The 18,284-nt window shown below is 39.4% G+C and overlaps 1 protein-coding gene across 4 annotated transcripts in view; it reads left to right on the top strand.

The window, feature by feature from the left end:
- SLK (STE20 like kinase) overlaps positions 1–17,476 on the top strand; it is a 48,726-nt gene extending 31,250 nt beyond the window's left edge. Inside the window, exons 9-19 of one of the 4 annotated variants that reach the window (XM_057421092.1) lie at positions 1,351–2,757; positions 4,112–4,242; positions 4,493–4,616; positions 4,842–5,021; positions 7,018–7,110; positions 10,335–10,464; positions 10,705–10,829; positions 11,696–11,884; positions 13,017–13,142; positions 14,633–14,746; positions 15,363–17,476. In XM_057421092.1, coding sequence (XP_057277075.1) covers positions 1,351–2,757; positions 4,112–4,242; positions 4,493–4,616; positions 4,842–5,021; positions 7,018–7,110; positions 10,335–10,464; positions 10,705–10,829; positions 11,696–11,884; positions 13,017–13,142; positions 14,633–14,746; positions 15,363–15,509 — 2,766 coding nt within the window. In that variant the 3' untranslated portion in view covers positions 15,510–17,476. Of the gene's footprint in view, positions 1–1,350; positions 2,758–4,111; positions 4,243–4,492; positions 4,617–4,841; positions 5,022–7,017; positions 7,111–10,334; positions 10,465–10,704; positions 10,830–11,695; positions 11,885–13,016; positions 13,143–14,632; positions 14,747–15,362 lie in introns of those variants that run through there. The other 3 variants (XM_057421093.1, XM_057421094.1, XM_057421095.1) reach the window with 3 other exon arrangements.
- Positions 17,477–18,284: the final 808 nt, after the last annotated feature.

An 18,284-nucleotide genomic window follows, 5' to 3' on the forward strand; every position in this document is an offset into this window, starting at 1 on the left:
ACCGTGACCAGTGCCACCACTAGCTGCAATTACCTGCAATGGTAAAGGAGCCAAATGCATGTGCACAAGAACCACGCCTCCATTTCCTTCTTGCCTCTCACCACACTAGTCACATCTCCTGGCTGCTTTCCGGGTCCACCCCAACAGGTCTCCAAGCATTCATTCCCACCAGCTTCCTCCATGACTTATTTTCTATTTCCTAAGGCATTACCCACCTGCTGATTAGCTGCTAAGCCATCAGTTCCCAGGAGGGCTGGGAATGTTGTCCACCCTGTGACTCAATGAAGTGTCTCAACACAATCAGCAGTTTAGGAAACTGTGAGGTAGATGCATTTATGTTATTTACTTGTGGTAGTTTTAAAATCTGCTTCAAGATCAGCACTAAGCTTCTAGAACAATCACATGAAATCTTTGAAATGTGCTTTTCAATTCAAAGGAATTGGGTTTTGTTTGCTGCAGAAAACCCTAAAGTAGGAAAAGCACAATGAAACTCATGCTTGTTACAATAGCTAACCCAGTATGTTCCCAATGGCAAGTCAGAAGGCTGATCTGCAAATTACAGGGTTTTAACAGTAAATATAGACAGAGAGATACTGCAATCACTTTGAAGAGTGAAAGGGCAATTATGGTTAAAATGGTACTTTATTAGTATATTCTTTTGTAGATCTGTGTGCAATCTGATAACATTCACTTGTGTTCTAGAAGCAGCAATTTCTACAGTGATGTAACTGTTTCTATTCTAGTTTCATATTGCCACTTAATCAGATCTTCTGGAGGTTTTCACTGTTTCAATGGAGTTTCACAGTGATTAAAAAACAGATAAAATTTCAGGCATTCTTAACACAGAGCACAAGGAAAGATACTCTTTTTTGATGAGGAAGGTCTTTAATCTTGCATTTCATCAGTGCTGCACTAACTAAAGCTACACACACAGCTTCTTCCTAATCAAACTGGCACAGACACGTGACTTTCAAATCCAATTGTGGCTGGGACTATAGGGGAACTGAACCAGGTAAAAATAAGCAGCGTGATAGCGTGATTGGAAAAAGGCTCTTGAAGATCCTGTTAAGAGTGAGACACATGGCTGGCCATGGTCCCTTCCCTTCAATCCAGTATATTTTAATAAATTATGAGAGATGGAGGGTTGTTCTTGTGCAGTTGTTCTGATCGGAGCCTCTCTGCAGTGCATGCTCTTGTTCTGTGGTAATACCAAGTGAAGTGCTCCGAGATTATGAAATTCCTATAACTCTGCCTGTAAATACAGTATCTCTATTCAGCTATTCTTCAATAGAACTGTGCTTTAATTATCTTAGAAAATCATTAAATATTCTTTTTGCTTCAATTTTTTAGCAGTTACCTGCAGAGAAGCGTGCCTCCTCTGACCTTAGTATTGCCAGCTCTGAAGAGGATAAACTTTCACAGAATGCCTCTGTTCTGGAATCTCTTTCTGAGAAAACAGAAAGTAATGCAATTGAGGACAAAGCCAGCATGATATTTCCAGATGGCAAAACAACTGGAGATGAACCTGAGGACATTAGGAAAATGGCCGATAACATACATGATACTACTGTTGGTGATAGGAAAGTGCAGAATGGATCTGTGCCAACTGGTGAGGGTGAGCAAGGCAAAATAGTGCTAGCTGGAAAGAGTACAGAAAGCCTGGAAAAACAACATGAAGATACAGAACCCCAGAAAGGAGGAGAAGAACTTGATGTAGTAACAAAATCAGAAATAAAGGATGAACCCCACCTAAAAAAAGAGAAGGAAAATGGCATGGTAAATGAACAAACAGAAGATAATAAGCTAAAAATAGTACCTGCAACTGAAAATAACATGGAAAATGAAGAAGACATTTCTGATGAAACTGGTGAAAAAGAAGAGAAAGAGAACAGAACAGATCTCTCTGAAAGTAAGGAAGAAAAGGTCCCTGCAGAAAATGCTGCAGAGCAAAAGGAAGATAAAGGTGAAGCTCATAAAGAGGCTGTAAGAGACACCACTACAGAAACTCTACCTAATGCTGCAGATGAAGTGGCTGATGAAGAAAAGGAACTAATAAAGCAGGGAATTGACAACATTAAGGAGATAGGTGGTGTTGCTGAAATACAGATCAGTGATGGGGATAAAATACCTGAGCCAGAGGATAAGCCAGTGGAAAGTCAGGCTAAGCAGGTCCATGAGATAATCAGCTCTGAAGAAACTGTATCAGAAAGCCAAGATAAAGTGATCAAAGTAGACAAGAAACTGTCAGAAAGTGAAAATGAGAATATTAGTAATATAAGCAGCATGGAGATCAAAGACTCAGGGGAAGACGATGTAGACCACAGCGCAATACAGAGCAAGCCTGAGGATACGTCTGCTAAAATGGAGGATAAACTGACTGATATGAACCAGAATTCGGAAGAGAGCAGACCTGAGAATATCCAGCAAAACAATATTCAGATAGACAAAGAGCATTCGGAAGTTACTTCTGATGAAATAGTGAAGAATAAGCTTCAAGATACTGTCAATGAACAAGCTGATGATTCTGAAGTCACTCCAGTCCCCAGTATTAGTATTAGCACTGAAGAAAAAGAGAAGGTCAAAACAGATAATCAAGACAGTACGGAAACGTTACAACAGCTAGAATCAGAGAATATGAAGGAAAATGATGCAGATTCCGGCACTGGTTCTACGGCTGATAACAGCAGCATTGATTTGAACTTGTCAATTTCTAGTTTCCTTAGTAAAAACAAAGAGACAGGATCAATATCTTTACAGGTAAGTGCAATCAATCATATAATTTTTAACATAAAATTCTATGTGATTGTGACCCTAAAATTGTCTCCAAGTTTGACCTTTGGAACAAACACAATTACTGAGCAAGAAACTAGTATGACAAATAAATGCAAAACTTTATAGAAACCGAAGTATTCTAAATGGTGCACTCTAACCATGTCTGGATTGTGTGCTGTTATGCAGCAAAGCTAGAAGCTACAGAGCTGCTAAGGATTTAATTATTTTAATGCATAATTGTAGTTTAAAAATGTGGACTAATGAATAACAGGAGGCTTAACTGTTAAAGGTGGAGATTTATGAATGGCTCTAGTTCAGAGCTGGTATTCCAGGTGATTAGTTCAGTGCCTTACTTTTGCACGGAATCTGTTTTTAACTGGACAAATCTCTGATAACATCTCATCTTACACTGAATTCCTGTCACTTCCTTCTTCTGTCTCTCTGTTTAGATTTAAAAGATCTAAGGCAAACAGTCTTTCAGGTTTGTTTATTCCAAACACAGTACTCCTGTGGTTGTACTACATCAATACCACTATGTCAGTATGAATGAGCTTATTCAGAGGGAGCACCTTTCATGTTATGAACTTTATTTATATCTTTATACTAATATGATTACAGCCAGTGTAGAATATTAACTGTGTAACCTTGAGTTTGAAGAAAACAAAACCCAACTCAAAACAAGCAAACAGGCAAAAAAACCCCAAAGAAAAATGATAACTTGGTATAGCAGTGCTGAGCATGACTTCAGGGTGTTTGCAGTAGCCTTAATGTAGTAGAGATGCAGTTTCAGCTGGGGTCTCTCTTCCCTCACAGTGAAACAAAGCAGCTCTGAGAAGGGAGATTTGGCCAGTTCTGTCAGTAAGAGCATCACATGATTTTTTTATTAATATATAAGAAGTAAAAAACTGAACTTGCTGGTTTAATTTATTTCCAAGCAGAAATAGGTAGGTGAGTAAATTGCTATTCTGTTTCAGTACTGCTTTTCGGATTAAATATGTTTTTTGGTGTCTGGGGAAATTATGGTCAAAAGCAAACTAATTGCAGCTGCCTTCAGCTCTTGAACATAAAACTGCATGTTCAGGGTTTACCTAGGTTATTTTTTTTCTTCTGCTGATTTGGATGATCAATAATTACAGTTTTCCTTTGCTGACTACAGAAAGTCTCAGTATATTAGAATTTTTCAAGTTCTCTTGGTTAGCGGGGTACCTGAGAAGCAAAAAATCCTGATTGCCCTACAATGGACCTTCACAGAAATATTTGAAGTAATTGAATATTAACAAATAAGGGGAAAGTATATAACTTAAATAAGTCCAGAATAACTTAGCAATGCTTTATTCAGGAAACTAGAAGACAGAAGAAAACTTTAAAGAAAACTCGGAAGTTTGTTGTTGATGGAGTAGAAGTGAGTGTAACCACATCAAAAATAGTTACTGAAAATGACTCCAAAAGTGAAGAAATGCGATTTTTACGGTAAGTGTTTTTAAAAGTACAATGTACAAAAGGTTGGCTTTCTTTTTTTCCTGTTTAAATAAAAGTAGGGGACTAATGATCTTATTTCTGTAATATTTGGGTATTAATTTCAATTATTTTGTTAGTAAAAAGGAATGTGAGATGTTTCTTAATAAAACCATCAATTCAAAACTAGTTTTATTGGACCTAAGTTGTAAATGCTTTTTTCATCTTCTATAGTTTTCCACTATTGTTTTTATTTCATTATTAGGCGTCAAGAGCTAAGAGAGCTGAGGCTTCTTCAGAAAGAGGAGCAGAGAGCCCAACAGCAGCTCAGTAATAAGCTTTTGCAACAGCGAGAACAGATGTACAGGCGTTTTGAACAGGAAATGACAGTGAGTTTCTGGATTTTGGTGCCCTTAAAATATGACATCTTGATGGAGTAGGCAGCAGTGGGGTGTTTCCTTTTATGATGGCTATAGCTTAGGCTTCATTGTGGGGTGCCTGGCTTGCGTGCTGGAACTCACCTGCCCAGGCAGTTGCTCATGGCCATCCTGTGGACAGCACTTCACTGAATGGAATTTAGTTTTGTAAAAAAAGATGCCAAATTGTTTTTACAGAATAAAAAGCGACAATATGATCAGGAAATAGAGAATCTGGAAAAGCAGCAGAAACAGACAATAGAGCGCCTGGAGCAGGAACACACAAACCGCTTACGAGATGAAGCAAAACGCATCAAAGCAGAGCAGGAGAAGGAATTGTCCAAATTCCAGAATATGCTGAAGAACAAAAAAAAAGAGGTAAGAGACAATGGTGATAATATAGAAAATAAAGAGTATGGGTATAACAACCGCTGAGATTAGGTCTCCTAGAAGCCTCGTCAGCCTTGTGCTGTACTGAGTTGTGGAAGGGTTATTAGCAGCCGGTATTATTTCTTTTGTCTTACTGCCTAAAGTGAAATACAAACAGCTAATGGGGAAGATTTAGGTATTGACTTAATGTAGGGAATGCCACAGAGTTGGAAAACTTTTTCACTGCTGTGAAAAATTAATTATTTTCCCTCAAATCAAGAAAATTATTTTCTTAAAGATTGTGAAAAATATTTGAGATTTTTACTGTAACAAATCCAGCCTTAGCTCCTTAGGAAATACTTACCAAGTTACAGTTTAGAATAAAAGAATATGAGTTTGGTTACTACTGAGAGCCACTTAAATTCAGATACTTTTTGTTAATTTGTTAGGCTTCTGTTGAATGTGTGCTGTTGTTGTTTAGAATGTCTGTAAGTGAAGTGGCAGCAGTTATATGGATTTATTTTCCTTTAAAAAGGAAAGCCAGGAGGGAAAAGTCTGGATAACCTAACATCTTTTGTAGTTAATTTAATGTGTGTCATACAGTTGAGGCAAAATGAATGCCATTTGACAATGACACCTTATGCTATTAATTTGTTTGCATTAGACTAAGAGAAGGTGATGTGTTTCCGTATGGATTTTGCATCTTAAAAGCTGTTTTATTTCATTTTCAGATCAATTGTGTAATGCTTGTTTGTATGTAAATGGCTCTAGCGTTTGCTCTAGTAGTTACTTAGACTCAGATTTCCATGCTTCTGCATAGAATGATCCTGTAGTACAAAAGCACATGAAATAATACAAGTTGTATTCAGTTTGAACCATATGCTCACATGTAAATAACAATTTTTCTTCTTTTTTGATACCTCTTGCATTTTTGAGTCTCTCTCTATTTACTGGTGATTGGGTCCTACATGGGAAAGCGGGAAGAATTTTACATATTGCTCTGAGCTACAAGCAGTTCTTTCATGGAAACAGGAATAGCATGTGGTGGTTTGGACTCTCTTTTCTGATGATGCTTCCACTATTAAACAAACAGGCATTTGTTTTTAGGGGCGTAGTTTTGTATTTCAAGCTTAAGGAGGCGATTTACAGTTTGAAGTCAAAATGCAGCTGCTGCTCTAAAACTCCCCATGCTATACTGGAGTGTGCACTGTTACATGTTTATAATTCTTAAAAATAAATAAAGCACATCAGCAAATTAACAGATTAATAGTCAGTTGATGCAGACAGGTTATACTTAGAATCTTTCTACTAATCTAGTCTAATTCCCCTTGGACTGAAACACGTTCCGTTGCAGCACACGTGTTGTGGGAAGTTTCTTGCAAGTATCCTTAGTTAGTGGTGGTTTCTGCTTTTAAATTCTTCAGAACCAAACACAACCAATTAATATTTTATTTGCTTGTATGATTATTTTAAAGACACAATCTGTGTAGATGTCATTTATGGTTGGATTTGCTACTAATGGCATCTTATAAATTCATGTTAGAGACAGTGTCAGCAATAGCTGGTATTCAGCGGAAGTTGTTTTAAACTTCCAACCATTTTCACAGCTTTACCAGGAGGTAAACATACTCTCTAATCCTTTTGATATAGTGCTTCAAGAAAATAACCACTTTTGCAGGTGGTGGTTTTCTTAACTATTGACTGTTCTAGCTGCTGCATGAAACTACAAGCAAGAGATTGCCATTTCTGAGAGCACTGGGCAGCATTTGCATGCAAAAAGAGGCTGGCATATACCTCCTTTCTGCCCTGCTAGCACACATAAAGCATGTCTTGTTCCTTCTCTTTTCAGTAAGCTCTTTTCACTACTAACATCCCTGCTACTGAAGTAATGCACGCTTCCCAGTAACTCTAGTGCTTGATCTGCATGTGCTATGTTCACGGTAATGCTTGCTGTGGAGAAAGTGTGTCCTTTTCGCCACCTTCTGCATGCTTATATACACTGTAGGTTTTATGTGAAGTGGAGAAAGCACCAAAAGAGCTGAGAAAAGAGCTCATGAAACGCAAGAAAGAGGAGCTTGCACAAAGCCAGCATGCTCAGGTAACAATGGCAGCTTCAAGCTACTAAAATACAAAAGGCAGCAGTATGCACACAGCTTGATGATTTCACTTCTTGTTGTTGAGTGAATATGGAACTTAACTCAAACTAACCCTACGTACTGCTCTCTTTCTTCAAGTACTCCCATGTCACGTCCCATTGAGTATACTGTGTAGAAATGTAGGCCCAGCAATTTCCAGGTTTGTTCTGTTAAGCGTAATATTTCATATGCTGTACTGAAAAAAAAAACAGTGTTTTTTCACAGCAGGTTTATTTCCAGTGCTTTTACGAGTGGTAAGTACCCCATAGGTCCATCAAAGTATAAAGGTTACAGTCAGAAGTTAAGTTTCGAGCAGTATAGGTGTGGGAGAGGAAAAGGTATATAATGTGTAAACATGAGGCATCCTGTTCATGGAAGCAGAACAGATTAGGTAAAATTGAGTTATTTAAATGTCAAAGTGTAGGTGTATGGAAACTTTACAAGGCATCATGTATAATTTCACACCTTCAGACTTGCTGCTTTTAGATGACCCAGCTAGGAAGGAGGGCTAGTGTTTTAAAAAATACTGGCTTTGTGCTGGCCGCAGCTTGTACCGAGTGAGTTTGCACCGTGACAAAGCATGTTTGGATGAGTTATTTAAAGACATTTATGTAAGTGACCTGATAGAAAATAATAGCAACTTCAGTCAATTGAGTGTTTAATTCATGAGGGGATTTCCCCGGACAGAATGTAACTGAGCTGCGGCGCACCCCCCATCGCAGGGATATGTGTCTGAACTTTTTAAGGAAACAATTAAAAACCTCATAGTGCTTGTAGTGACTTAGATTGTTTTTTCTGCTGGTTTCAGTTTTTGAAGTGGGAGGTGTAAAAGGCAATTCTAAAGGTGAAAAATCCTTACTTGGAACATTAAGTGCAAGACAAGGTGCAGATGTTTAATTTTCAACTATATGGAACTTCTGTCAGTAACTACTTTAGTGTGATGAGCCTTGACAGTTTAAATGTGTATTGCTAACATACAGCAGATCTCGTTTCTCCTTTTGTTTTTTTTAAGAGCAGAAATGTATTACGTTATATTCTGACATAGGAAGTACATTGTGTCCCACAGGGCGTTGCTCAGGTTATGATTCAGTCTTTTCAGTTGTCTTCATGTACACTTTTCAACGCGCAAATGCAGGATGTAAGTCTTAAAATGCAAAGCAACCAAAGTTTTATTGCTCTCATTTTGCAGATGTGTTTTCTCTTCTTCTGCTCTCATGTGCTGATCAATGTCATCGCTGTCCCTAAAACAGTTAGCAAAAAATTCATGTAACTATGCACTATTCATAGTAAAAAGATCAAAATTACAGCAGTTGTTCACTCTGGGCAAGACACTGAAGTTTCACACATGCTATATAATACTGTTCTCTGGTGCTTATTAGTTGTTCAGCACATGTGACAAACAATGTGTGACTTCTGTGCTGTGTGTGCAGTGAAACCATGTATTTTAAAGATATCTGAGGGGTTTTTAAGGTACTTACTGGGCAGAACCAAGTGGTAATTTTAAAAGGGCAGAATACCTTGCACTGTCTGCCTTTAACCATTCAACATGTTCTTTAGTCAAGTCCGTGACTTTTATTGTATGTGATATTTGAGTAGATGTGAGAAGTGGAAAGGCCAGAGTGCGCTCTGAGATTGCCTGGTTTATTTTCTCGTGGTAGCAAATCTAAAACATAAGATTTACCCTGTAGAGACAGCAGTGGTGATATTTAAGTGATTGAGTAAAGCTCAGACTCAATTGCTTTTTGATCATGACTGCATTAGAACAGCTTTCTCCCCTCTCCCTCCAAATTAAAAAATTCCTGGCAAATCAAACACTGTTAATTATGGGTCTGCACCCTCAGAATAATAAGCTTGTAGTTTTCTTATCCTTTTAATCTAGAAAGGGAAACAGAACACTTTTTTTTGTCAATCCCTATATTTGCTTAGGTATGTCTGACTTCATTTACAGACATGGCCTTCTGGTTCTTTTTTATACCCTTAGGTCTGTCACTGTCAACATACTCCTCCTCTAGTTTTGTGTTACCTGGCTAATTGTAACTGCTCTCCACCAGGAGAGATGAAAGCCTCATCTATTAATAACTGTCTGTGAAGATGAAAACCAGGATTATCCTGGTCATAATTAGAAGTTCATTTAATGGACATTTAATTCCATATGTTGCTGACATTTCTTCTAGCCAGAAGCGTAGGTTCAGTAAAAAAATCAGACAATTCCTCTCATCGTCTGTAGTGCTGTCTTCCTGCCTCATCCCATCTCTCCCTTCCAATTGAACATCATTTAACATTGCTTTGTTATGTATAACAGCAAATGCCTCAGCTGCCCACCTTGGCTCTGATAAGACACTGCCATCATCCTTTCTTTTGATCATTATATCATGGTAGAAACATCTGCTTTAATTTCTGATACTCAAAGAGTGTGCGTGTGCATGCCTGCATGCTTGGAGATACTTGTTTTGTTATTTGAAGTTGCAGAGAAGAAAGACAACAGGTCTTGGGGCTGGGAGGGGGGGGATTCTTAGTACTGCCTGCTTTTCATGGTGGGATGCAACAGGGTGGTACACCTAAGGGGAATGTGCAGGTAATATGGGGACAGATGGCAGATTGCTTTGTGAGAGGAGCCCCCTCAGCTCTGTTGTGATAAGCTTGCAAGTTCTGCAGATGCAGTTCCTGCAAAAGCTGTTGGGTGTCTTCATAGCAGTCTTGCAGCACTCCCAACCTCAATATCTTTGCATTCATGACAAGAGATACAAATCTGAAACCCAACTGTATAAATAAATAGGCTTTAACTAATTATCCAAAGCATAATTACCTAATGACTTACATTTTCTTATATGCATTAATAAGTAACCCTTGATATGATAATAACTTTATACTGAGTACTTCACTAGCTTTGAACCTGCAGCTTGTTTTGAGGAGGGACAAGAGATGGGATGAATTGCAGATTGCTGGCTAGTTCGTTGCCTTTGTTCTTATTTCTGAAGGTATTATTTAAACATTAAGTACACTCTTACCTACTCTCCATGTAGAAAATACAGGAGATGCATAATTCGTAGCTGAGGCGTGTTAGCTCAAATTTTCATAGATGTATTTGCTTTTCATATATTGCTAATGCTGAGAGAGCTGGGAGTTTCATTAAAATGTCATGGGTTAGAATAACACAATGTAATTTATATGTGTTGGTTTTTACCAGGAGCAGGAATTTGTGCAGAAGCAGCAACAAGAGCTGGATGCATCTCTGAAGAAAATCATTCAACAGCAGAAGACAGAACTAGCCACTATTGAACGGGATTGCCTCAACAACAAGCAGCAGCTCATGAGAGGTATCTGGCATCAGAATCTCTCTTTAAAACCAGACATTTGTGTTGCATTTCAATAAAACAATGGTCTATCTTAAACTCATGTAATCAGAGACCCTCATGACTAATCCAGAACTGTCATAAAAAAATTTGCTAAGGGATTGTTCTCAAAATGCCCACCTAGGGCAGTTCTAAACACACTGGCAGTTAGATTAGAAAGTATTACGTGGTACTTTCTGAACCAGCCTCCCTCTTTTTTTCCAGCTCGTGAAGCTGCCATCTGGGAGCTGGAAGAGCGACATCTACAAGAGAAACACCAGCTCCTCAAACAGCAGCTGAAAGATCAGTACTTCATGCAGAGACACCAGCTGCTTAAGAGGCATGAAAAAGTGAGTGTTGACTTTGACTCTTTCTCTTGTGTGTTGTCATAGAGAGGTTTTATATGAAGTAGTCTTATGATCTCCACTGGTAGCTGTTCGCTTGCACAGGAAAGACCCACATAGTTATTTTAAAGCTCTATAGGTGGTCATATGTTTCCCTTTTGATTCTCAAAAACCTAAGCCAAAAACAACATCAACCTTTCTGCATTTAGAAATAGCAAATTCTGCTTATACACTTGTGTTTAAATAAATCTACTCATTAGTACATAATTCTGGGATTAAATGAGCAGAATGAACCCGATTAGCTTTTGGGAAGTAGCTGATAACTGTCCTATGGCTAAATCCTATAAAAGCCCAGAAAACAAGACTTGTCTCTCCCGTGGCATTTTTGTTTCTCATAGAATATGCTAACCAGAACAGTTCAGTGTTTGAAATCATAAAGCCAGTGGAGAGTTGTTACGGGATCTCCTTGGTGACTGGAACGTGAGCAGCCTCCGCTGGAGGCTTGTTTTTGTGTGGTTGGGTGTTGCTTTTGCAACAAACCAGCCCTTCACAACTGCGGTTGTGGAAGTTCAGTTCCACACAGGTTCTCCCTTTGAACCAGGCTTTAAAAAATGCAGTTCAGGAGTTGAACAACCACTGATGAAATATAAATGTGTTCATTTTCATTAGAATCTTAGAGAACTTCATCTGGGCTGGGCACGATCCAGAGCTTTCTGGAATAAGGGCGCTTCCTCCCTGTTGATATCACTAGGGCCAGGACTGGTTTCTCTTGAAAGAAGCTGACTCAAACAGCATGCTTATTGATGAAATGAGGTGCAAACATTTTAACGTAGTAGTTCCTCTGTAACTTTTCCATGTTGTTAACATTTTAGGAAACAGAACAAATGCAGAGATATAATCAGCGCCTGATCGAGGAGTTAAAGAACAAGCACACTCAGGAAAGAGCCAGACTGCCTAAAATCCAGAGGAGTGAAGCAAAGACCCGAATGGCAATGTTTAAGAAGAGTTTAAGAATCAATTCACTGGCCTCTCCAGACCAAGACCGTGAGAAGATTAAGCAGGTTATTAATAAAAACAGTTTTAATAGTGTAAATGCTTAAAGCAATGTAAATGTGAGGATGGGATGGAGTGCACTCTCAGCAGGTTCACTGACTGTACAAAACAGGGTTGATGCACTGGAGAAGGTCAGAGGATATTGTCTTTCCCCCGGCACTGGTGAGGCTCCTCTGGAGCACTGTGTCCAGTTCTGAGCTTCCCAGAACAAGACAGACATGGGTTTACTGGAGCAAGTCCCACAAAGGGCCTTGAAGATGACTGCGGGTCTGCTGGGTCTTGTTATAGGAGGAGACATAATACCTGCAGCTGGGAGGCAGGAAGGCTCGGGGCTGTCACCCATATGTATAAGTACCCATCAGAGGGAGTAAGAAATACAGAGAATCCAGCTTAAACATAAGTGAACACTCTCTTTTTTTAGTGTGAGGGTGGTCAGATGCTAGAACGGGTTGCCCAGAGAGGTTGTGGAGATACTCTGGAGCCAGCTGGACACAGTCCTATGCAACCTACTCCAGCTGACCCTGCTCTGAGCCAGGGGGATTGATCTTTGCAGGTGCTTTCCAACCCCAAGTGTTCTGTTATTCTGTGAAATACTTTTAAGAATACTTGATTTTTTTTGCGAGCTTTTGAGCTAAAACTGCAGGGTTTCATTCTTTCGAAGGAAATGTAGTGAAGAGGTTTAGAGGTTTGCTTTCTACTGATGCACCAAAGTCCCACATCATTGTTTCATAGTGTGAGCACCGGAAGGATGAATAATCTGGAAGAACCAGCCTCCAGTGGGTGCATAACACCAACCTTAACTGAGACTTGTAGCAATGCTGCTGTGTCATTTAGCTTGAGAGGGAGATAACTTCAGGAGCGTGGAAGTGAAATGGGCTGTGTTTTAAGGAAAAATGAGAGTGGAAGTATGGGATGATGGCATGGAACAATGAGAAATGGAATGATGAACAAAACTGTGAGGACATTCCCTTTGTAAGAATTTAAAAAGAAAGACTAAAGGAAGTATAGTTGCTGTTTAAATCCTTTAAAACTATTCTTTTATGCTGTGTGTATTCATTCTGTCACATACCTTTCTTTGACTTGTGTAAGCTGTTGTATCTAGAGGCACAATATAAACTGTCTTTTCATTATTCATTTTAGTTTGCTGTTCAAGAAGAAAAGAGGCAGAAGAATGAGAGACTGGCTCAGCATCAGAAACATGAAAACCAAATGCGGGACCTTCAGCTGCAGTGTGAAGCCAACATCAGAGAACTGCATCAGTTACAGGTTAGAAATAGATGATACTATAAATGAACCTTCAGTGGGAAGACTTTGGTTAATGACAGATGAAGGCAAAGCAGAAACATCTTTTCCTTCATGGTTTAACTTTGCTTTCAAAGGCCTGCAGCAAACCACTTAACCAGATCCAAATACTTGCAATTAATGAAGAATCATTTTAAATGCAAGACCAGCATCAACCAGAAGCAGATGATCACTTCTAGAATATCTGTGAAGTTCCCAGTGCTATTTTCTGTGGCAGCTTTTCCTTGTAACCTGATTCTGCTGAGATGATGTCATTCATCAGAACAGAGGCAGGCAGCCCCAGGCATTGCCCACAAGACATTTGAGGCAGTACTTGGGCTGAGGAGGCTTTTACCAAGTGCAGGCTGCCCTTTGTACTTGAGCTTCTGGAAGGTACTTGGAAGGAATTCTCTTCTCGCAATGCAGAACTTGTAAAAATTGCTGCTGTTTACCAGAGACCAGGTCTCCTTTTCCATTATCTGTTTCAGGGACAGTTTTAAAGCATTAAATGATCATCTGCTGACAACCTTTGCATAGGGAAATCTTCCAACAACCAATGAAGCTGGTTCTATTCTGTTCACTTACCTCCTTGAACACAGTCCCTGACTGTGCCACTAATACACCTAGTAAATCCCCAAGTACCGTGGGAGCCTTGTGGGAGTTTCAGCTCCAGTAAAATCAAGCAGATTAGGGCTACACTGAGCTTCACCAGGAAAAACTGGTCCCTGGCTACATTCCAGTCTGGCCATGTGCTTGTCAGTTTTGTTCCTGTGATTTTTGCACTCTGGATGCAGACCCAGTTGGGACTGGCACCCTAGAAACAAGGACATGGAGTTTAGAGACTGCCAGCTGCTCTTAAGAAGCAAGTATTTGATGTAGCCAAATACTTGATTTTTGTTTCTCACTGGACTTCACAAGATCAGCAGCTGCCTGCGTGCCTCACTGAGAGGAGTGTGAAGCCAATATGGGGTTTGATTGCCCTTTTCCTTCTCATAGGGCAATTCTGAGGCTACTTTTGCAAGCTCTTTTCTCTCCTAAGTCACATTTGTTAGTCTGAGCTCCTTGGCACCAAGAGTTGAAATACTTCCAAAAACCTACCTCCTTTTTAATGTAATTGATTTTAATGCATTATACAAACTGTCTTTAGGAATCAAAGCAGAAATGCTGTATGACCTTGAGAAGCATTTTTGGCAGTGAAACACAGTTTTGAGTAGTGCTGTCGGCTGCCGCCTTAATGATATTTCAGGAGTATATTTGGACTTACAAGTATTTCTTATCTCAATTGGTTCTAATGGAAAGATCAGCTTTGGATAATGCAGGCTCGTAACATACTTTTATCTTGTAATTATTCACGTCACTATTTACAGGAAATAAGCTAATTAAAAGGAATTAGGACAACATATGTCAGTGTACAAATGTTGAGTTGCCTAATCTGAATTAGTTTTACATAAGGATTATCTTTATCTCATCTCAAGAATGAAAAATGCCATCTACTGGTTGAGCATGAGACGCAGAAGCTAAAAGAACTGGATGAAGAACACAGCCAAGAACTGAAGGAATGGAGAGAGAAATTGAGACCAAGAAAAAAGGTAAATCAGAACAGTTTGTGAACTGAAAAATCAAGAGTTGGATCTAGCAAATATAGACCATACAGAAAGTAGCGCAGAGGAGGAGGCCAAGCCGCTGTCCCAAACTGCTTCTGTTCATTGAATAATAAAAGATACTAAAACAACATCAAACATGCAAAAATTGACAAAGGGCAAGTGCAACAGGAAAGGCTTCTGTGTTACCAGCCCCTGGCTGTTCCCTCCTGCGGCTTGTGTGTGCATATTTGCATATAAAACTTCTTAGCTGGAGGTAAATCTGGGTTTAGGAATGTATTTCAGGAGCCAGTAGGTTACTGCAAAAACTGAGGCTAGATAACAGGTGGTGGAGGTTGGCTTTGGGGGTTATATTTAATGTTCAAGTGGGAAATACGAGATTTTCACAGTGTTCGGAGGGTATCCTATGGGCAGATGTTGTCCTGAGCTTCCAATGCCTTGGTTGTCTTGCAATTTCTGAATTGCCTGGTGATTTTATTGCGATGGGGTGTGAAGTCACAGTGTTCTATCAGACAGAACGGCACCACTGTGATAGGTTTCTTGTGCTTCACAAGAAACTTGTGTTCCTTGAGTTAACCCCATGACAATCTGATTTTGGTTGTAGACGCTGGAAGAAGAATTTGCCAGGAAACTGCAGGAACAGGAAGTTTTCTTTAAAATGACTGGAGAATCGGAATGCCTTAACCCTTCAACACAAAGCCGCATTTCCAAATTCTACCCAATCCCCAGCCTTCACTCCACTGGCCCCTAACTCTGGGAACTACTGTAGGTTATTTCATACTTGGAATTCTCCATCCTCATCATCTAACCCGACTGGATCTGCAGTGTACATCAAAGGACCCCGTGCTCTTTATTTTCAGTGGAGACAATCAGTGTCGGGATCCTTTTCTTTACTTCTCTGAATGGAAGAAGAAAGGCGTTGGTGTATGATGGTAATGTTGTGTCCTTCGGATGTTTCAAGAGTAACTGGGGTTTTTATCTTGGTCACAAAAAGTAAGTTATAGACGGTTTTGACTTCAAGCCTGAAACATTGATTATGCTCTTTCTGATCACAAAAAGAAACGGTTTCTCATGTGAACATTTAAACAGTGTAATATTAGTTCTGCTACTGTGTTTCTCATTGTCTGATTTCTCCACGAGAGAATTCCACAATTGAAACTGCCGTGAGAGGTTTAAAACTCTATAATGCTGAGCAGTGTCTTCATAGCAAGGACTGAAACGAATTACTCAGAACATGCCAGTAATGAGAGAAAGAAACCCTTATGTTTAAACCTGACTGGTAAAAGCAAACGCCTTTGCAACCTCTTTGAAAAGAAACCTCTGGCATGAATTAAACTGAGCTGATCTCCATGACTTATTTTGTCCATTAGTTCCATAATGAAATGGGGTGCTAGTTTAATTAATACAGTGCCTGAAACTGATATGCTGAACCTGGCAACAGGGTGGCATTTCATCATTTAAAGAAACAAAAACTCCTTAGCATTGTTGTTACTGTACAGAACAGAAGATTTCTTGCTGCTACTGCCATTTTTGTTGTAAATCCTCACCCTAAAATATTTTGCACTAAAATATGTAAAGGTGAAAGAAATGCTAACTTTAAAAATGCACAGTTTATTATTTTCCTTAGCTATTCCAGGGGGTTAGTTCTACAAATCGAACACTGTAGAATGTATTTTTTAGGAAGCGGTGTGCACCATGCACGTGGTTTCTCTAACTGAACCTGCAATGGGTAGAGCCATTTTTCTGTTCTTACCAAAGCCTCTTCATTTAAACTCCATTGGGCAAGTGGAGCTGGGTGGTCATATTTATAAATCCCCACGGCGAAGTCTGATTTGGTTAGAAGTGTTAGATTTGATGGGGTTTTTTAGTCGTTTTATTTTATAGACAGATTTAAGTTAAATATATAGACAAACTACATTATGAAGGTGGGTTTTTGCTTTCGTGTCGCCACGTACTAACATAGGCAGGTTTTATTTTTCATAGATGTACAATAAGTTATTTACCTGACTGATCTGCAGTGGAAAAAATCTGCGATGTAGGGGAAATACAGCTCTCTTGGGTCACTTTTACTGCACTCTTTTTGGTGGTTAGAGTTTGAGTCATATCAAGGCAGTGTTACCAGCTGTACTTTGGTATGCTGGCGTTCAGTTTGTGAAGTAGTACTTGCTTTCTGTTCTTTGAGGCCTGACTTCTAGGCTGTTTGGGTATCAACCATATGCGTTCTGTTTTGCTGGCTTGTGTTGAACGTGCAACTGGTGACCTTTACATGGCATTCATTTCATGGGAACAGTATTGATGCATGTGAATGAAGTCATAAGTTAACACAGGACTTTAGTCAGATGTGGCTGAAACCTTGGATGCTGAAATCCTTGGACGTTGAAGTGTCTTCGTTGACCACCTCGATGAAGATATTTAATTGACAGCACGGGAAAATACAACTAATTTGGAAAATGCATGTTTTAATTTAAATTTTGTAACTTTTTGATAGCATAATTACTTTATAGCTAGCCTTAACTCCTGGCATTTTATTATGTAACTGTGTATTGTGTACTGTTGTAAATCCACATACCATATCTCTAGAATGTTACCTATTGCTAAATGCAAAGCTCTTTACGTTGTTCATTCAGGAGGGTGAAAAGAGTCCTTGAAGGCCTTTTTAAGCTCCACCACCATAAATTGACTGTTACTAAAATGACATTTAATAATCCTCATCTTTAACAGAGTTTGTTGGCAGATCCCTATGAAGTGGGCTCAGTGCTCTACTCGGGGAGCAGGCAGGGCAAGCACATTTCACCTCCTGGATTATCTCTACCTTCACCCACATTAAATCCTTGACAGGAAAGGTTAATCCTCTCCTTACACTTTTGGCAGTTCCAGTGATAACTTGCTAATATCTATTGACAAACTGTTTACCTCGGTCTAAATCTTATAAATGTTTTACTTGAAGACCCTTTTCACACGGGCTCCGGCAGCCTGGTCTCATGGTCAGTTGTAAGTATTTAGGTTCTGTGACAGAGGGGGGATTGAATGCACCAGTAGTGGGTGCTGGGTCAGGTCTGCAGGTGTGGAGCACTGTGAACTGTGCTGAGGCCTGATAATAAGTGTGAAAAGGTGTTTTTCTAGGGGATTACAGGCACTAGCCTGGGTACTTAGACATTTAGACTGATAACATTGGGTTTAAGTATTGCAGAACGTGAAGCAGGTGTACAATATTGTATCAATGTCAGAAACTTCAGTTCAAATTAACTTAGTCTCACACAGGCCTGGAAGAGATCTCCTGAGATACAAAATCCAGTCTCTTTTGTATCACGTCACCTCCCTTTAATAAATGTTAGGAGCTCCATCTCCGCAATAGTTAGGTGTGTTTTCTTCACAAAACAATGCACTTTGTTACTCAGTGTTCAGCAGATCTCATTTCCCCTCTATGCCCTTCAGAAGACAAATCAGTATTTGCTCACCTTTGTGTTTTACTACATCATAAATGCTGCCCCCAGGAAAATCAACAAAGGCAGTGAATGTGTGAATT

This window comes from Pezoporus wallicus, unplaced genomic scaffold (assembly GCF_028554395.1).
Source record: "Pezoporus wallicus isolate ANWC-B61680 ecotype Strahan unplaced genomic scaffold, APGP_CSIRO_Pwel_v1 contig_3365, whole genome shotgun sequence".
Classification (NCBI taxonomy): domain Eukaryota; kingdom Metazoa; phylum Chordata; class Aves; order Psittaciformes; family Psittacidae; genus Pezoporus; species Pezoporus wallicus.